This window comes from Syngnathus leptorhynchus, chromosome 3 (genome assembly GCF_054491065.1).
Source record: "Syngnathus leptorhynchus isolate UIUO chromosome 3, UIUO_Slep, whole genome shotgun sequence".
NCBI classification, from domain to species: Eukaryota; Metazoa; Chordata; class Actinopteri; order Syngnathiformes; family Syngnathidae; genus Syngnathus; species Syngnathus leptorhynchus.
This window is the reverse complement of record NC_141197.1, coordinates 16,217,578-16,237,588: the sequence shown is the minus strand read 5'-3', so window position 1 is coordinate 16,237,588 and position 20,011 is coordinate 16,217,578. Positions and strand designations below refer to the sequence as shown.

The 20,011-nt window shown below is 41.8% G+C and overlaps 1 protein-coding gene across 1 annotated transcript in view; it reads right to left on the bottom strand.

The window, feature by feature from the left end:
* celf6 (CUGBP Elav-like family member 6) overlaps positions 1-20,011 on the bottom strand; it is a 98,987-nt gene that overhangs the window by 25,126 nt on the left and 53,850 nt on the right. Inside the window, exons 3-4 of the mRNA XM_085907327.1 lie at positions 9,978-10,026; positions 1,522-1,650 (exon numbers count right to left, since the gene is read on the bottom strand). Coding sequence (XP_085763453.1) covers positions 1,522-1,650; positions 9,978-10,026 — 178 coding nt within the window. The remainder of the gene's footprint in view (positions 1-1,521; positions 1,651-9,977; positions 10,027-20,011) is intronic.

The window sequence follows — 20,011 nt, the reverse complement described above, 5'->3', positions numbered from 1 at the left end:
TGAGGAGGGTTTGAAATTCTCGGTCTTTCTATCTGTCGACGAGGGCGGTGCTGAAAGGCTTCTGAGAAGAGCACATTGATATCAACATAGCAGCATCTTGGAGCAGATAGCGCAGTCAATTTCAAAAGTCAGCTTCATTTGAATTAGGTTCATCCAGAGCTTGTTGCTAGGTAAAATAAATTGTGAAAAACCCATTAAAGAACTTCATTTAATGCTCAATGTGTTGAACTCTCATGACATTTGCTGATGTCACATTTAAGTTTTTGAAACGTGTTAGCGAAACTTTTGTATGACTTTGGGCCATTCGACATTTAGAGGTTACACTGTACTGCTAATATTCAGTTGTTGTTTTTTTGACGCTATGGAAGGAGTGAAGAACAAGTGAGAGGGAAGTAACGAGTGCGAGACGAACGCCGCTAGAGGAAACATATGGCGCACGAGGAAAGAGAGGACTTGCGAGGAGGGTGAAAAGGAGCCAAAGTATTGCTCCTGTCGAACACGCCGGCACCGGCCCGATTTCATTTTATGTGCTGTCAATCAGCCCGAGGCATCTGAGCAGACAGGAAGGAAAAAAGCGAGGCATGGAAAAATAGGAAGCAAGCGGTTGACGGGGTGGATGAATGTGGTTGGGGGACACAAAGAAAAAGAGCTGGGATTAACAGCGAGGGCAAGCGATGTCGACGGTGAAAGACCCGCCGTTCGATACCAGCGAGCCTTTTTTATTGATTTAACAAGAGAACGCATGCATTTTCTCACGCTGCCTTGCCGTCACACGTCATCGTATAGACGGAAGCGTCACGGCTTACAGATGCTTATCGAGTCGCTTGAAATGGTCGTATAGTTCACTTTGTTGCCATATGACATCTTGTCAAAGGTAGCAAATATTTGAGACGTTTGTGCATGAATGGTTGAAGACTCAATTCATTGACATATTCTCAATTTTTAAATCTTATTGAAGAGGTTTAAAGTCAAATTATGGAATAATTATGACTAAACCAGATGTGACGCAAATTCTGCTTCTTACTCATTCAACAACATTTTGGTCATCAAAGAATTTGAAAAGTAACCCCAGGGTTCCGAAACCCACATCCCAAAAGATGCAACTCCAAATCCTTTGCCCATTTGGATCTATTAGTGGTTTAAAAAACGTGAAAACTTGGGGGAAAAAAATCCCCCCTGATGTAATACGATATGTTTACTGCTATATTGAGAGTGAGTGCAGCTAAACACAGAGCATGGCTGTTTATTTACAGCAGGGCGTAATGGTCGCCCGGGGAGGGATGATGGCGATGTGGGGAACAAAAACACGTTGTTTCAGATAACAGGTGGGGGAGGGGAAGAGATGAGCTGGTACAAAAGAAGTAAGACGTGAGTGAAAATGGAGTGGTGTGGAAAAGGAAGGAAGTGTTGGAGCACCGTGACAAAGAGCGAACGAGCGAGTAGCGCTGCCTCAAGGATGCTCGAGCGGAGGCGGCTGAAACGCGAAAGGAATGACAAGGGACCACGTGTGTGTGCTCTGACCCTTACTGGCCCCATCAGGACCCCGCAGGACGGTGCACTCCTCGATCTGGCCAAAGGTCTCGAAGAGCCGCCGGACGTCATCCTCGCTCTGTTGCTTGCCGAGCATCCCCACAAACAGCTTCCTGTCTTCTGGATCGGAAGAGAGGGAAAAACAACGGCTGATGGTAGCATTCTGCTGAGCCGAGAGGTGCTCGTGCATCCCCTCCTCCCCCACACTGCCTCCGACTTTAGTCATGTCTGGTGTGCTGAGCTGTGCATTTCAACCAAGGACAGGACAACTTTTTCGTTTACTAACTACCAGTTTCATTTTTTTCAGTAGTGCCTAAATACGGTATTTTCCGGACTATAAACCGCTAGTTTTTGCACAAGCTTTGAACCTTGCGGCTTATAGTCCAGTGCTGCTTATCTATGGATTTTTCATGATTTGGGCAATATTGTAAAATGTGTGCATATTCTTATATGGAAATCAAACACCTGCGGCTTATAGTCCAGTGCGGTTTATATGTGAACAAAACCAAATTTTTGCTTGTGCGGTTTATATTTAGGTGCGTCTTATAGTCCAGAAATTACGAACATTCTGACCGTAACCAGTAGTACGTTAATAAACAGATTTTTTTTTTTTTGTACAATAGTCACATATTGTTTTAATTGCCTAATTAGTTTACTGCCTGGACAGGTTGTCGTAAAAATCGCAATTTGGAACTGTAAGTAGCCAAATATGTCAAGGTTGCCAAGTCGGCCAAATTGTTGTTTTTCTTTTTCATTAGCCCAGCAAATATTGTTTTTATTGTGCAGATGTTATTGTTGCTGCTATAAGTAATGTTATTGCTTGTGCGAGACAACTTTGGAAAACTTCTCACCAACAAGACAATTAGAGTGGAAGAAAGAATAAACACTGAGCTATTGGAATGTGCAGTAAGACTGAATAACATTCTTCTGTTATTGCGTGTAATTATGAGTAAGGCTGGATAACAAAAGCACCAAGAAATAATCAGTTTTGTAAACACGTTCTGAGTCTATTTACTTATTGTAAGAATTACAATCATCACAAGCACGGTGATTAGAATTTGAATTAAAATGCCTTTATTGTCATTGGACAACAGGTTTCCAACAAAATTAGAAGGGTTTGTTGTTGTGATTTAATTATTATTTTAAATCTAATCCAGTTTGTTAATAAATGTGTTCTTTTCAAGAGCAAGATAAAAGTTGTACTCCACTATCATTTTGAAAAGTCGGAGGGATTAATTTTCCCAATCTATCCTGGTATAGACAGAGCGTTCATCTTATTTTACATCTTTTGCATTATTCATCTCCAATTCGGCTGAGTTGTGGAAGAAAATGGTTACAAGCAAGAGCCCGTCCCCAGCACTGATAGAAAGCGGCAGCGAGCGGGAGAGAACTTTATTGCGGATGACACTGTTGATCTTCCACGTGACTCATTTGACTGGTACGGAGCGTCGAGGTGCGCTGTTGGTGGGGAGGTGAGGACGGCGAGAGCGTCACCAGGGCCTCAACAGATGTGACGCCTCCTGTACCTGCCAGGCCCCATTAGATGCATCTGGTCCAAAAATAAAGCCTCCGCCTTTGCGGCGAGGCAATCCGATCGTGCTCCATCTCTGTAAAGTTCAAATGAGACACGTGCGCACTACCCGCTTGGCCACACAAATGACCACCTGCATAATCAATAAGGCTATGGCGCCTGATGGGCTCGGCTGCTGCCGCTGTAGTGCTGGTGTCTAGCTGGGTTGTAGATGTGGATCGTGGATATTTTTTATATATATATATATATATATATATATATATATATATATATATATATATATATATATATATATATATATATATATAAAGGTTAAATGCCATATTTCATATAATAATTTTAATTTTTTTAAGTATTGTAGTAGTATAGTTGAAGAATTATTCTATTCTATTCTATTCTATATGAATTTTCTAGTAAAAAAAACAATATCCATGCATCCATATTGTACAGCCTATCCTGTTTAAAAACAGAGATGAAGGAAAGCAGACTTTACATTTAATAATATATTTATTATGTTTTATCATAATAATTTCGTGAACTACTATCTGAACTACACATTCAGAAAAACTGTGTGGAGGTGGTTAGAATGGAAATGAGCTCCACGGTTGTGTTGCAATGGGACAAAAGTACAAAACAAAAAAGCTCACCACCATACAGAAAAAAAATGAGTTGGTTGTTTAATTTCACACTTGAGGGTTGGGAAGGCACTCTAGAGATGTTTTTCTATACAAGCAATTAAAAAGTCAATTTTCCATAAAATGTCCCCTTTAAATTATAAGTCGATCAAGGAAATGTAGTCGAATGCCAATCCCGAGACATTGGGCTTGAACATGTGTTAGGGTAAATGAAGCTGACCTCTGTTCGAGGCAGTGAAGAGGAAATATGAAGGAAGGCCGCAGCCTGTCCAGCCAACATGTGACCTAATTTGCCGTGAAGGCTCCTCTATCTTTCAGATTTCCACAGAGGGGTCCCTGTTAAATGGGCAGAGTGCAGTTTTACAACCCCCCGACTGTGTGCTAATGTTGTGGGACCAAAAAAAAAAAGTCTCATCTTGGTCCTGGCCCGAGGAGATCTAATGGTGGCTTTACAAGGCTAATTAACAAGCCATGAGCGAGGTAATGAACTTTCCAAATGTGCTGGCAAACGCAAAAATAAATGACACCCCTGCGAAGGCATTAAAGGAAGTGTGAGTGTACTTCAGAGCCGTCCTCCGGGAAAGCAGAATGAATTTGGTGCTTGCTATCTTTTCATTGCCTGACCTGAGAGAGTCTCCACCGGCCAGCCGCCTGCCCTGGCCCCAAGTATTGATTGCTATTAATTACTCCTCTTTGCACCTGTCTCTGAAGCCGCTCGCACTAGATTTTTACAAGTTCACCCCCCCCCCCCCCCCCACCACACATCTCCCATGGCCACTTGCGCACTTTAAATTGGCGTTTTATGAATATGAATATCATGTAATGCACCCTCTGCGTAAGGGGATGATACCACGACTTTAAAGAGTAATCCATTAAAAGTGAAGAGGAGCAAAAAAATGGAGAGCCCTTATGTGCACCCATATATTTGCATTAAGAGGCTTGAGGCCCTTCATATAGAAGCAACAGGAAATGAATTGAAAAGACAACAACACTTCTCTGCTAAACTGTAAACATCCAGAAAACCTTAGAAAACTGTACTTATTTATTATATCATTATTTTCTTATCATATTACTTTTTATAAAATGTTAAATATTGTAAAATATATAAATATTCTTATTATAAATTATGAATGAAATATTACATATATATATATATATATATACACACAAGTATGTATTATAAGATTTTATATGATTTTTTACGCATGCCTAATCCTTCACTTTCTCTTCTCTCTTTCTTGCCAAATAGTTAATTGCGACAAAGTCTATATTTCAATTTGTGTCTATGGTAAGAATGTTTTTGAAAAGAATAACTGTGCTGTGGTAAATATCTTTTCTTTTCACCATTCCATCCCATCATGCCTGCTGGCTATTGTCGAGGCGGCTTGGTAGTAGCAAGTGTTCACAAAGCATGGACAGCTGCACCCGACAATAAAAGATGCCTACCAGGCCGCCGGGTGCATTTTCGAATGCGGCGTAATGTTCTGGGCAGCATATCAGAGAAGTTGCACTTCTTATGGACTCATTAGCAAAGGATGATTTTTATTTATTTATTTAGTTTGTTATTTACTTAATTATTTTGGTGTGCCTGCGAGGCTCGCCAACGGACGCGTTTGCACATGAAAGTACACAGAACGGCTGTATAAAATGTTAAAAAGTGTTCATTTCAATATCGAGTCGGGCTATGTTTCGCGTCATCTACTCGGTGTCTCGATTGCGTGACGCCATGGGAATCAGTTTGGATTTAAATCGCACCATTTACTTTTTAGTCAAGTCCATTTTGGGGGGTAATGAGCATTCCGTACGCTTCCACCTAGTGATAAAGAAAAAGGGCTGCAAGTCAACTTTTTAAATTGAACAACAGATAGCCCGTTTACAAAAAGGACCCTGCAAAATCCAAACAATCCATTTACGGTTTAAACTGGCAATTATGTTGACTTTTAAAGGTGATATAAAATATTTTTTTAATAATAGTAATAGTTGCTGCATTGCATAATATCTGCATATAAGATTCAGATTTCTTTTTCTAAAAAATGGCTGAGATGGTTCCGACTACGCATCTAGAAAGTTCCTTGGGAAACTTCCGAAGTCGAACTGCTGTCACGGATGAGATATACCTCAAAACTTGAGTAAATCCCGCGAGACTTCGGCATATCTCGTGAGACTTTGGATGAATGAGTGTCAAAAGGGATTTTGAAAAGGGATTTTGAAAGCTTCTTTCTTTGACTTTTTGGGAGTAGATTTTGTGTGTGTGTGTGTGTGTGTGTGTGTGTGTGTGTGTGTGTGTGTGTGTGTGTGTGTGTGTGTGTGTGTGTGTGTGTGTGGGTGTGTGTGGGTGTGTGTGGGTGTGTGTGGGTGTGGGTGTGTGACACGACACCACTGAAGGGTACAAGTGATGGAAAAAAATAAAACAATAATTATGTCCACCGAACTCTGCCCGAGCTAAATTGACCTGCAGTATATACTGAAAAAAATGAGTAAGCAAAAAATAATTGATTTTTATCAGTAATCTTTTAATTTAGTGAGTCACCTTCCAAGACCTGCCCCCCCCCCCCCCCCCATACATTCAAAGCTGCTAGCATAAAAGTTAAATTCAGCAACCTGCAGTTTCATTAAAGTCAAACGCCTGTTGTGCGTTAACAAAATGTCAGCTTTTGGTTTATTTTATTTTTTATCCATCAACTCCCTACATTTTTATACTTTCATCACAGTTATGAAGGTTAAAATGTTGTTTACAACAGTTTCCATTATTTCCTTTTTGAATAATTGCCTGTAAATTAAAACAAACTGGATGTCAACCAGCATCCAGGTCACAAAGAATAAAAAAAAAACTATGCCATTGAGAGTGAGGGACAATCAGTTCTCCAAGGTTGAATGTTTTCTTTTTTTTCCTGTTGCCACAACTGCTTTCTTGAATGAGCAATCTTCCAGAGAAATTTCTCTAGAGGTGTTCTAGTCGATGAGGTTGTTAGCTGGGAAAAGCGGCGTCGAATCACAGATAGCCAAAAGGAACTTTTCCATTGGACAGAATAATTATTTTTCATTTCCATAATTATTAACGCTTGATGGGGTTTTGAATTTTTTTTCTCTTCGGTGCAACTTGCATTGAGTTGTTGTCTGATTCAAGTATAGCAATTAATTGGTTAATTATGAGTGTAATTAGAGTAACATCCTGCTTAATGCTTTTTTTCTACGTGGATACAGACTGGAAATAATCGCACAAAAACAAACATTTCAGTTGTCAGTGTTGTGATGCAACAACACGTTGTTTACATGCAAATGCATTACTTTCACAAACAAACCTGACACACTTGTATACCAACAACGGCTTGCAACCTTCTGGTCTGCATGCAAAAGAGTTGACGGGAACCAGTTGCCTGTCGTTGTTTTTGTCCAAAGGCCCTTGCCCAAAGCTCAATAAATTAATGGTTAACAAAGCTTTAATTGATGTAGTGCCATCTCTGCTTTGTTCTGCTCGTACTCAAAACTGCCCACCACAGTTGCGTTTTGCTGGGCGGTAGTTTCGGGGCACAGAGGGATACTTTGGCTTCATTTGCATGTAAAGTGGAACACGGTCCTCTGACGGCATGAGGTGCCTCCAGACAGCCGCTCCCGTGTTGCCTGCCAGACTGTGCCAGCCAGCGGACCCTCACTTATCCCATGCCCGCTGGGCTCAGCTATGACAGCACACGGCGCGACATCTTAAGGTCCCGTCAATCTGCCGACTGCCCCGACTGGGGTCACTCTTGTGAAGAACGGGTTTGCAAGGACAAACGTGAGCCCTTTGCAGACACTTCCCCTTCAGCGAGATAGACAAAAGGCGTGGAGATATTAAAAAGACTCACACTCGGACCACTGGGAATAGAATTCAGGCGCCGCCGTGCTCTCGGCACTGTATAAGCATCCAATAAAGCCAACGGATGGGGGAGCTAATAAACAACGAGGACATCTATCCATCCATTTTCTATAGCGCTCATCCTGTTTGGGGTTAGCCTGAAGCTTTCCCAGCTGACTTATGCTGCGTTTTCATTGCAGATGATTGGTTTTCCACTTTGTGCGATAGAAAACATTACAGATTGAATGCATCAGTTGGAACACAGAAAAATGGAAGAGCAAGGATCAACTGTACTGACATTTAATGACTTTACTATCTGAAGCTTACATGTAGCCAAAATGTGACACTAAGAAAACGTCCATATTGACAGACAAAAGTAGATGCTGAGCTATCTCGAGTCTCCTCGTCATGAAGCTTTCTCCTAACTGACAGTAGTGGGACCCTGGCTCAGAGATTGTGTTTAGATAATGGCCATCTCCAATCATAGATAATCTGGCCCCCCATCTTTTCTTCACAGACAAGGTCAGTGGGAGAAGATTCCCGGGCGACGCAAGGAGGGCGATAGGGAATGGGGGCGGCTCTCGCATGATTTACTACTGAGATTCACTCAGCTGCCTCTATCACTCTCCGTTAACTTTTTCATCCTGTTGTCGTGGCCTCTTTTGCTCATCCCGCCTTTTATCTCTCAAATTCATCCACGGACCCGGCAGGCCTCACTATCGCTTGCTTCATCTTGCTCCTCGCATCGGCGTACCAATAAGATGGCGTAAGAAGAAAACCAATAGCGAAAGAAAGGGGTAGAGTATAGATAGAGGAGTTGACATTTTCTGATTTTTGTCCCATTTTGGAGTAAAGCTTTTGAATAGAGATGTATAGCTTGTCCGCCCATGGGCTGTCAGCAGTGCGAGTAAGTACGGGTTCCATTCTTCACTTGTTCAGATCAGACCGGTTCGGGCAAAGAGAGAGAAAATTGATCAAATAGGGGAATGACCCCCCTCCCTTAAATGTTAGGTAAGCCCACAGTTTTAGAACTCATTTGAAGACCCATTTTTATTCTTTGCCGTGTGACGTCTTCCAAAAAAAAAACCTGTGACTTCATACTGAAGGTGTAAATGTTCCAAATGACAATCTAGTATCTCTCACTGTTAATTATACCTGACTGGTCCTTCCACAAGTGAATCCTTGCTCCTCTTTCTTTTTGTCAGCCCGGGCTGTCTATTTCCCTTTAACCGCACAGCTTCATAGTAAATCTCATTTCATTGTCAGCCGTGACTGTGGTTTACTTCCCTTGCTGGCCAGCCGACTTCCTGTTGCCATTAAAGCTCAATATCTCTGCTGGGGCCTGTCGGCTTGGTCTTATTTCAATCCGTTCTGTTAGCGAGCCTGTCCTCCCATATAGAAACTTCATCTAACAGACGAGCGACAGATGTGCCAGCCAAAGAGCCGTCTGTATTCCGTATCATTCACGCCTGTACGTCTCTGTTCGGTGAAAGAGGAGTAGTAATTGATATTGGGATCCATCCATCCTTCCCTCTCAAGGCTAGAGATCTAATTTATCTTGGTGAGAATGCCAATTGGCACTCACACAAGCCTTGTCGGTCAGACTTTGCCTGTTTTTTTTTAGATGTCCGTTAATTAAAGTGCCGCCATGACAAAAATAAGATTCGCTTTGGGGGTCTACGCGCCGATGGGAATGAGCCATTTGATTCACACTCGGGGCGGATAAATCACCGGCGTGGCTTGGTCTGAAATTTAAGCAGACGCTGACTGGTTCAATTAGAGCCAGTGCCACCCAGTGTGTGCATGTTTAACTGGCTTCATCTGCATTAACCTCCTGTGATGGTCGTCACGGAAATAATGCAGTCAGTCATCGGTCCTTATTGTGAGAGTCGGTGCCAGATATCGAGAGGGAAATAGATTTGTGATGATTCAGACTTTTAGTACACGTAGAACTTTTAAGGACAGCAACACCTGAACATTCCCTCCAAACGTTCTTCTCTTGTGTAGAATGGAATCTGCTATTTTATTATTCTTTTGTTTTTTCAATTCAATCACAAAACTCAAGATAGCGTCTTGAAATTGTCTAGCTCAGTGTTTCTTTCTCTCTTCAATTTTGTTTGTCTTCTCATATTTTTTTTTTGTCTCGCCTTTTCCCCCAAAGCCTCAAACAGACGGTTCAGTGTGTCTACTTATTGCTCTCCGTCCTCTTTCGTCTTTCCGCCGTGTTCCTCTCGCTTGTCTTTGACCCGCTCGCGGTGACTGTGAACCGCGACAGTCCCCTTTTTGCTGGCACAGATGGGAAGTCAATAGAAGCAAGTGACCTATATTACGGACCGTGCTGCTAACTCCCAGTGCGTCTCAAGTGAGAGGAGAATATTAAGGATTGTGCTTTTACTACTGTGTGTGTCAGTGTTTTGTTTTTTTGTTTTTTTTTTAGGTTATTTACCTCCCCGTCCTTCGCTGTCTGCTGGCTTCACCTGGATGGGCCGATTCATCTGGAGAGAGAAAAAAAGAAGGAATGGTTAGCGTGTAACAATGAGGCCAACTTATTTCATCAAGAGCCTGAAGATGCGAAAGGTAGTCCCTGGTGTGTAATGAGTACTTTGTTAGCTAAACACAAAAATCCCAGCCAGTGGGTTTAATTAATGCAGGGCGCCGCCTCGAGAGATGCCCAAATTCCCCTCACAGTTCAGCAGAGTTCGCACTTTTCAATGACGGCACCACACCGGGTGTCAGATGGCACTCGGAGATTAATGCTATTACATCAGCCACTCCCGCACCTCCAGGCAGAGGTCCTTTCTGGCCTGGTGCTCACTTTTCCTGTTCCTCTCATGGCTCAAGACTCAGAAACAGAATAGCACTTAAGGTCTACTTGTTCTTCCTGAGCTGAAGTTTTTCTTGCAGCTCCTTGCTTATCCAGGTCACATGCATCATATTTCTTACTTTTTCTTTTGTCACTTTCGGGTCCGTCTCACCGACGACATATGAACGGCACAAGGCACTGCCTGCTCAGATCACTCAGCTCGGGCAACACGGTGGGTGTCGAGCCTCGAGGCAGTGCAGCACTTGACAGTGGTTGACATGAGCCGGGACCGAAAAGCTAAATATAGACTTGAATCTGGTGGGCATGTATCGATTCAGATACAAAGTACATGGCGACACCCAGGGAACACAATTTACTCGCCCGGCGATATTAATGAAGGCTATAAATGTTTCCCAAGACAAATTTCAATAAAAGTTGATATGAGACCTCGTCAGATTGTCTCTACTTGCTACCGATGCATTTTCATTCACAAAAACAGCTACGACTGGTTGCTAAAAGTCCACAGTCTAAACTTTCTCAGATAAAGGTCTTTGTTGTATGCAATCGTCAAGCATCAGGACTAATGTAGGTCAACTGTAGCACTCTAAGTGTTAAATGTACTGTACTTGGTTTAAATGTAAAAGTATCACAGTTTGTCTGGCATGAGAAGTTAAGGACAGCCTGAAGCTTGGAAGATCTCTTCGTTTTGTGATCAGTCAGCTTCTGGGACTTTTAAGAGCCAACGATTGGCCAAGAAGCTTCATTAGTGGCCTTGAGCCCCACCGCTCTACAACAAGAGTCATTAGTCGTACCAAAAGTACACTTGGGGTTGCTAGGCAACAGAGTGGAGGTGCCCGGCAGGCAGACAAAGCGAGCGAGCTTGTCGGTCCTCGGGCAGTTTGCCAACCAATTGGCACTTGGTTCTTTTTTTCCTTTTTTTTTTTCCTTGGCTAGGTCCAAGGAGGTCGTAGCGAGAGTGCGCAGGAAAGAGTCTGTAAACTCCCACACCTTCCAGCATGTCCTACTTTCTTGTCCCTTTTCACTGACTCTGACCGGGACTTTTCAGAGCAAGTCTGCTGCTGCAATTTCTGGGCCAACTATTGAGTCACTGCTAGCATGCACATGCTTATAGCAGTAGCTCCGTCTCCTAGTACTGTCCCCTCGCGAATGTTACAAACCCTCCCTGACATTATCACAAAAAGTCTTTGGGCTCAATAACAGCAGGTGTTTTAGGTGACATTTTAATCCCTTATTACAGAGTGCAGGATTAGCCAACAGATCAAGGCTGAGTTAATTATATGAATTCATCAGAGAATGGGCGAAGAGGCAGCCTGCCTTCCCCTTGGGCCAAGCATCCACCAACCACCAACCCTTGCTCACACAAAATCAAGATGAGTCACATTTGGTCTATCCGGGGATACTGGCTAATAAGGATTTTATTGTCGCAGTGACACAGTGCTACCTAAAGATGGATTTACACTACAAAGTCCAAGTGACACCGATTTTTGCTCTTATCGCCATCCTGCATTGGTACCTTAGGTGACCGCCACATCATTTTATGTGTCCCTCGAAGACAAATTGTGTATCAACTTCATCTGTCAGTTCTAAAGTTACAAATCGTCTTCACTTTTAAATAATACAGATATTGCTAGCAATTTTTGTTACCATTGATTTAAAAAAAATATTTGAACCGTTTTTACTAGTCTCCAATTTCAAACTTTGTCATTCATCAGTTTGTTGACGATCGTAATGGCCCTCTGAAGGAAACTATGACTATGATGTGGCCCGTGACAAAAATGAGTTTGACGTCCCTGCTCTAAAGTAATGTGTGTGTGGCTTTTGTCCATGTTCCATATCAGTCTCTTTCACACATCCCACACAGGAGACAGACCGGATATCAGATATAGACATAAATTGAGACTTACCAGTGAAAACCAGTCTCGGTGAAATGATTTCTAGCATTTTCCCATCGGGCCTATACAAAATAAGCTGCATCAACATTCGGAAGAAAGACATCCAGCTTATTCATCTGGCAGACGTCTTGCTGCGGGGGATAGAAGCACCCACCCACCCCCACCCTGTCCATGTCTTACTTTATATTTGTCTCTCAGTGCCCTTTTGGCCTCCAAAACCAATATGCTTCCCTCCACAGCCCCTTAATGGCTTGATCAATGCTGACAAATAGGCAGCTCATGCTGTCCTGCCTGGGAACGCGCAGTTCTGCGCCTACGCAGGCGCACTTAGAGAGGCCATCTCTCGTTCTCCTCATCCCTGCCATTTTTCCACTTTTTTTTGAACATTCAACCCTCCTTACCTCCCTCTACATTTCCCCTCCTTCATGCTCTATTTGCTTTATGTCTATACATTCACTTTTTGTCTTTTTTTTCCTCTCCACTCTGCGGCATTGAATCTATATTTTTCATTCTTTTATGATGAGTACAAGTGTGTTTAAGACATGGAGGGTTGGAAAAACTATAGTGCGGAAGAGTGGAGCTCGCTTGCATTGTTCCACTGAAGGACTTTACTGCGTGCCTATGTGTGTGTGTGTGTGTGTGTGTGTGTGTGTGTGTGTGTGTGTGTGTGTGTGTGTGTGCGTGTGTGCGTGTGTGTGTGTGTGTGTGTGTGTGTGTGTGCGTGTGTGTGTGTGTGTGTGTGTGTGTGTGTGTGTGTGTGCGTGTTGTGTGTGTTTGCATGCAGATGCTTCAGTCTTAGCGTGTCTGATTGATAACAAGTGCAGCAGAGAGAAAGTGAGACAAGGTCAGTGCTGGCCGTTGACCACGCTTGACCATGCTTTGTCTAAAGGGAGACAAAAAGTCAACAAGGACAGTTTATTTATATATATTTTCCATTTTGCACGACAGTCTGCAAACATGAAAAATGTTAACCAAGCACTGTGGGCAGGACAGTCTCAAAATTCGTATCACCAATAGCCAACATTAAAATACAGTAGCGTAGTAGGTCCAAGTGTTAATTAAAACAAGATAGAGATTTTACTCCTGAAATCTGAATTTGATTTATTTATGGATTTAATATTATTTATTCTATGCCACTCTAACAGTTGACATTTTCAATATAAAAACTGTGCTTAAAAAAGTACAATTATAAAAAAAAAAACCCACTTAATGATTCAACTAAAATGTATGTCCATAAAAGTTAAATATAAACTTTATCAAAATAAATGTTTTCAAAACAAAATGTTCTAAAAGAGTGGATGCAAATGTATTGTACCAAGAAAGTGAATCACAATTGAACTGTATTAGAAAACCTCGAGCTGGAGATGCTCTCTGATTGGTTGCTGGGAAATAGCTCGTCTTTTATTAATACGCAAATGGATTCTTGGGTTATCGGCACACCGGTGATTCTTCTTCATGCATACCCTAAACTGTCTTTTTTTGTGAACTGTTGTATTTATCTAAAGGAACCATGATAAATCTTCTCAGCCAGTCACATTACTCACTTTAGTCTTAAACAGCTGCGCCAATCATGGTGTTGCATGACAAATATAAAAGTTCTCCATCAGGAAAAATGTCACCTGGCATACAAAGTGAAGAAAAAGTACATGTTGATGCAGTGCCAATATCAGATAATGAGCCTCTCTGAGATGCATTCATCAATTCAGATTGTTAAAGTCATCAATAATACAAAGCCCGACTGATCAATTGATTAACCATATGCAAATTCACGAGACTGAAAAGTATAATTAATCATTCCCAAATAGCAGCTTTCAAAGTGTGTCACTTCCCGGCAGCAGCTTGAAAATATTAAATAATTACAAAGAAATACTTTCAGACTTCCCATTGAGCACCAAGCAATCAAGGATATGCCCATTTTCAGACGCTAATGCTGCTAATCTGTGTAGCCAACAAAGTTTATTGTAGCTGTGAGGAGTATTGCTCAAAAATGGCGGCCCTTCATCTATCCCGCCAAGTCCCCAAGTCACAGTCAAAACAATACAAAATGATGTTCTTACACAGAAGACGGCTTGAAAAAGATCTGCTTGGTTTTCCTGTCCTGTTGAACTTGCTCAACAGCGGCTAGCAAAACAAATACCGCCGCGGCGCACTACCGCTGAGCACTGAAATTTCCAATAAAACTCTATTTTGTGTCAATGTCCATAGAAAATTGAAAACCACGGTGGTCGTTTCAGTGCAATCCAAACGCCAGACAGGCAAACAAGCTGTAGTGGAAACAAAACCTACTTGATGGAGAAAACTGACTTTTCTCATTTGATCGCATACCGATTTAATTTCTTTGTCTTTTTTAAGGCCATCACAGATTTCCACCTTGATAAACGAACATCTGTTTGATCCGGCTTATTATGATTCCTGCCGCTCGGCTGTGATTTCATTTTAGCTGCTGGTTCCATTTATAGCCTTCGACACTCATTAAAGGTGTTTAATGCTGACTGACTTTTCTTAGAAAGCTAACAAAGAGCTGATGGCACTTGATAAGATGGAGAATCCTTCTTTGTGAAGGCCAAATACTGCATGAAACAATCGCTCAATCTTTTTCTGTTTATTGATAGTTGATAATTATGGTGATTGTTCATAGAAATATGAGTGTATTCTGTCCAAATGAAGTATTTAAGAAAATAAGTCTTTCGTTATCCTAACGACACAGTTGTATAATTCATATTTGAACACTTTTGGAAAAAAAGGAAAACATTTTTGTAAACACAATATTATTCTTGACATGATTCCACAACATCATTATTATGGCACATCAAAATAGCAACAACGAGGTATTCATAAAATAAATATTCTCAATTTACACCATTTTTGCATTTAGAAAATGATTGATGTCTTGCAAATGTTTGGAGACATGCTCCGATCTTTTGCACCATTTTTAATAACCTTGGTGACTTTTACAATAATCTACAACAGCATTTTCCAAGCTTATGATAGTAGACATACGTTTTCTTGATAAATGGCTTTTGATTCAATAACATGTTTAGCATTATTTTTGTATCGTATATGCTCTCCATGTTTTGGCAGTGCATGATAAAGTTTTGTAATATAGGTCTTAAAACAAAACGTTTTGTGTTTTGCAAGTAATAAGACGATGAATCATTTTTGTCCAAATGTAAACAAAAGGGGCTACTTAATCTTTTACAGATTTCCTTTGTCATTGTCAGCTAAAAGATATCCATTACAAAATTTAACTCAAAATGTGGCCAGGGTATGAACAAGCCGCAGGGCTTAACTATATTTGCTTTTCGTAAAGGTTTTTGGCAAAATATTAAGAAAGTACAGCTTGTATGCAGATCCAGGTCAAGTCCTTCCTCTTCTTGATAACAATGAGGAAAATATTTGAATTAGCGTAAAAAATCTTGAGTAAATGTGTGCTACTCCACAAAAAGGCTGTCAGGATTCATTCAGATATGTCGTTCGTAAAAATCCACCCGGTTTAAAATACAAGTATCTCCCTCAGGGCCTATTTCCCTGACAGGTAAGCTCCTAGATTGAGCACAGGCCTTGCTGTACCATCCCAAATTACACCTTCCATCACCCATCACTCACACATCAGGACACCCTGCCCCTCATTCCGACGTGAAAGAAGAAACAGGGCCAGCGCAGCGGGAACGGCGCTCGCTCTCAAATTAGAGCGTGTGTTCACCGTCGCCTCCCCACCAGGCCAGGAAGTCAGGAGAGTTTCAGTCGGCGGAGTTTGTTGGAGCAGACGGGGTTAGAATCCGAGTGATGGGAAATCCACAAGCGGAGCTCAGTGTGGAGTCGCACTGAAAGGGAATAGGCTCTGACAGCTTGCTACATGCGTGGACAGCGGGAAGATTTGGCCTATTCTTAGCTCCGAACCCCTTCTGCTATTTAATGCTGTTTGGGACGGGTTCTATCGGCGAAGTCATCTGCACTCAAAAGTCACAGAAAGGAAATGTGACAGTTCATCTATTCAATTTTGTACTTAGCCTCGTTAGCCAGGTTGTAGTCAACCCTGGATTGGTCTGGCACAGAGAGTGGGAATCCATTTGACACCTAATACATGGAAGTCAACAACTATGCTAACCAAGGACTCCGAACTGCGAGAGAATTATAATCCAAGAAGGAACTAGAAGGGCCAGTTAGAGACTGAGAAAGTTTTGGGCGATTCGAGGATATCATGGCAAGAACCTCGATGGTTTGGTATCTATATGACTCTTTTGCTTTAAGGTCACATTACTGCATGGCGAAAAACACATCAGACTCGCACTATTCCCTCGCTGCATCCCCTTATGCGTTTTGTTTTCCTTTTGGTTATGTCTCTGTAATCCCTACTCTCATTCCCCGTAATTGCCCACCAGGCAGGAGCGTTGACATTTATGTATCTCTCTCTATCTGTGCTGGCTCCTCCGAGAGGCTCCGCCTGCTTTTGGCAGTGTCATGCCATCCAATTCCGGGACTGTGGACCCGTGCTCATAATGCTTCTATCTTCGCTTAATTTTGGTTGGACTTGAAGCGGGAGGAGTCTGAGGGGGGGGGGGGGGGTCAGCCTGAGACAGAAAACGAATGAGAAATTGAGCTATCATGTTATCCTCTGCTCCATAAAGCCTCTTTTCTTTCTTGGACTGGAGATAGATTGCCATGGAGGTCCATGCACCCAATGGCCCGGCTGCTATATTACCTTTACTGCCCCATTTTTACCTCCCTAAACCCCCTCCCTCTCGAGCAGAGGGGTGACGATTGGACACAGAGCGATAAGACTAACAAATTAGTCAAAGTGACAGAGAGTTTTATGAGGTCTGCTCCTTTGAGGCGACCATTCTCCCTTCCCCGTCTCTGGCTCATTCTCGAGGGATGCTCGCCTCGCCAGGGCATGTGGAGAAAGTATTTGGAAAAGGAAGTATAAGTGGCGGCGGGGTAAAAGGGGATAGAGAGAGAGAGAGAAGCAAACGCAAGGAAGTAAGATTAAAGATGCGAGATTAGAGGAAGAAATCACGGATACGAGAAGCTTGGGGATCAGGCAACAATGGAAAAGTTTAACTTTTGGAAGGAAGTTCTCGCTTCTGTTTAGCATTAGCATACTGAAGTGAGATGAGTAAATTACTTTGCATAATAGGTGTGGGACCAAGTGCATACTTTTTTTTCTTCTTGTAATACGTTTCCACAGCTGTGTAAGGTAGCCAATTTATTGCGGTATGATATGCACTCTGTCTTACCAAATTCCAAATTGTCGGATGTGATATTATTTCTTGAGCAAGAAAGCACCACAAGGGGCATTAGCTTGGACTTTGCCTTAACTGGAGTTTGATCAGAACTGGACCATGCAGATGGTATTGTGTCTGACAACATTGTCTTTACAGGAATGGAAATATATATATATTTTTTTTTAACTCTTCTTACTCATTACTTCAGACAAGAGACTCTGATTACTTGTCTCAAACTGTTGGCATTTATCTGAATGTGCAAAGGCGCAATATTTTTTGCCGTCTTGGTGTGTTTGGTTCTTAAGAGACAAGCCGGACTACTGCTACATATCCGACGAATGGGAAATGTTCATCGAATCATCTTTGGAATTTTATTTTTGGAAGTTATTATTCTCTTTCCAACATTGCTTTGTAAATCATTTCTCAAGGGCAACAAATCAGAAATTGTTTGATGAAAATCCCGTTTATCTACTTCATAACATTCTGAGATTTCTTTTACAAACACAGCATTACAAGTAAGGATGAATATAACACATTGAAATTATTTTATCTTAGCAAGAGCAATAGCCGAGTGCAGATCCAGCATACATATATGTACTATACAACTATTCAGCATGCATACTAATCAAGAAGATGAAATCAATAAACATGCACTCCAGTGAATACTTCCATATCACAGAAGGTTAGCTTAACAGACACAAGCCCCTGCACATAAACGCAAAGCCATAACAATAACCCGGTACCTCCCCGGGTGCATCAATCACTCCGCAAGGCCACAGTGCAAATATTTTCAAGCCAGGCTTTGTGAAACGACCCGAGTAGTTTAAAGAGAATGTCGAGAGTAATAAATGTAAAGCAATGATGGATCACGGATCCGTCACGTGTACATGTATACGTCCTGGAAACGGAGTGATTTTATCACCCATGCATGCGGCCATGTTGATGGAACAAACACTAAGTACACCCCTCTTGGAAATTAAATTAGTAAAACAAATGTACGTCAATTGTAATTAATATACCAAATATGTGATATTACATCAAAACTCCCACTATAACATTTAACATCTCTCTCATACAGAATACTTAACTCTTGTGACCCCGCCCCCCTCCACCTCCACCTATTCAAAGTGGAGTTTATGATAGAGCTGTCATATAATACCGCATCTGTTTCATCTTCTCCCGCGTGCATTCACTTAGAATGCTAAGTAGTTTTGGTGCTGACAACGACGCAAAAATTGGATCTGTCAGATCGCGGCGCCCGTGTAATATCTTAATAAAGGAAGCCACAAAATCAAAGAAAGTGTTGACTGAAGACAAACGTACATGTGCATGCAAATTAGCTGTGGATGGTCAAAGCCAGATGAAATTTAAATTAAAGTCAGGCCAATCTTTAACATTTAAATATACATCCATCCATTTTCTGAACTGCTCAGTCCCCACGGGGGTCACGGGTGTGCTGGAGCCTATCCCAGCCATCATCGGGCAGTAGGCGGGGGACACCCTGAACCAGTTGCCAGCCAATCGCAGGGCACACAGAGACAAACAACCATTCGCACTCGCACTCACACCTAGGGACAATTTAGAGTGCTCAATCGGCCTACCAAGCATGTTTTTGTGATGTGGGAGGAAACCGGAGTGCCCGAAGAAAACCCACGCGGGCCCGGGGAGAACATGCAAACTCCACACAGGGAGGGCCGGAGGTGGAATCGAACCCGCACCCTCCTAACTGCGCACTTCAGTCAAATTTTTTTGCTTGGTCTAAATTCTAATAATAGAATAAGAAAACATTTAATATTAACAAAAATATTGTTTAAGATTGAACTTCATGATTGGACTACTTTTCGCACACACCTGATGGTAGCTGCAGCCAAGCATTTTTCTGTTATGAACCAATGAAAAGATTCTCAAAAAAATAACTGCCTCACAACATTACAAGTCACTCACTAAAGTAAAATTGAGTTAACACACACAGCCATGAATGATAATCCAGACCATGTTCATTTAGCCCCCTCAAGGCCAGTTTCATTTGGCTGCGTGAAATTTGGCAGGCAGGTTTATCATGAGTTCACAGAGAAAAAGTCTCAAAAACCCAAAAATGCACAAGTTGAAGTCTTGGTCCATTTAAGGATAATTTGGACCATTCATTGTCCTTCAAAAAGCAAAATTCTGTGATTGAAATCTGAAACTTGTATACAAAACGGATAGCTTGTAATAAATTGTGAAAATTTTCATGAGTCACCGTTTTATAAAATTTTGTGAGTCAACTGAGATCTTTATCAAAGCACTTTTGCCATTCACATACTGCAACTAATATCCCTCAAAGCCAAAGAACTCACACACCGGCAAAGCCACGCAAGTGTGTCTCAAGACCAGACTCGGTTCAGACGGCTATTTTGGAAAATGATCACATCAATCGAAATGATAGATAAAAGAGCCGGGAGCAATTGATAAAGTGCCACAATTATTTGGAAGATGAATGGCTGAATTTGTTTTTGAAATTGGACTGGATCTCGGGCGCAATGGAACAGAACTCATCATC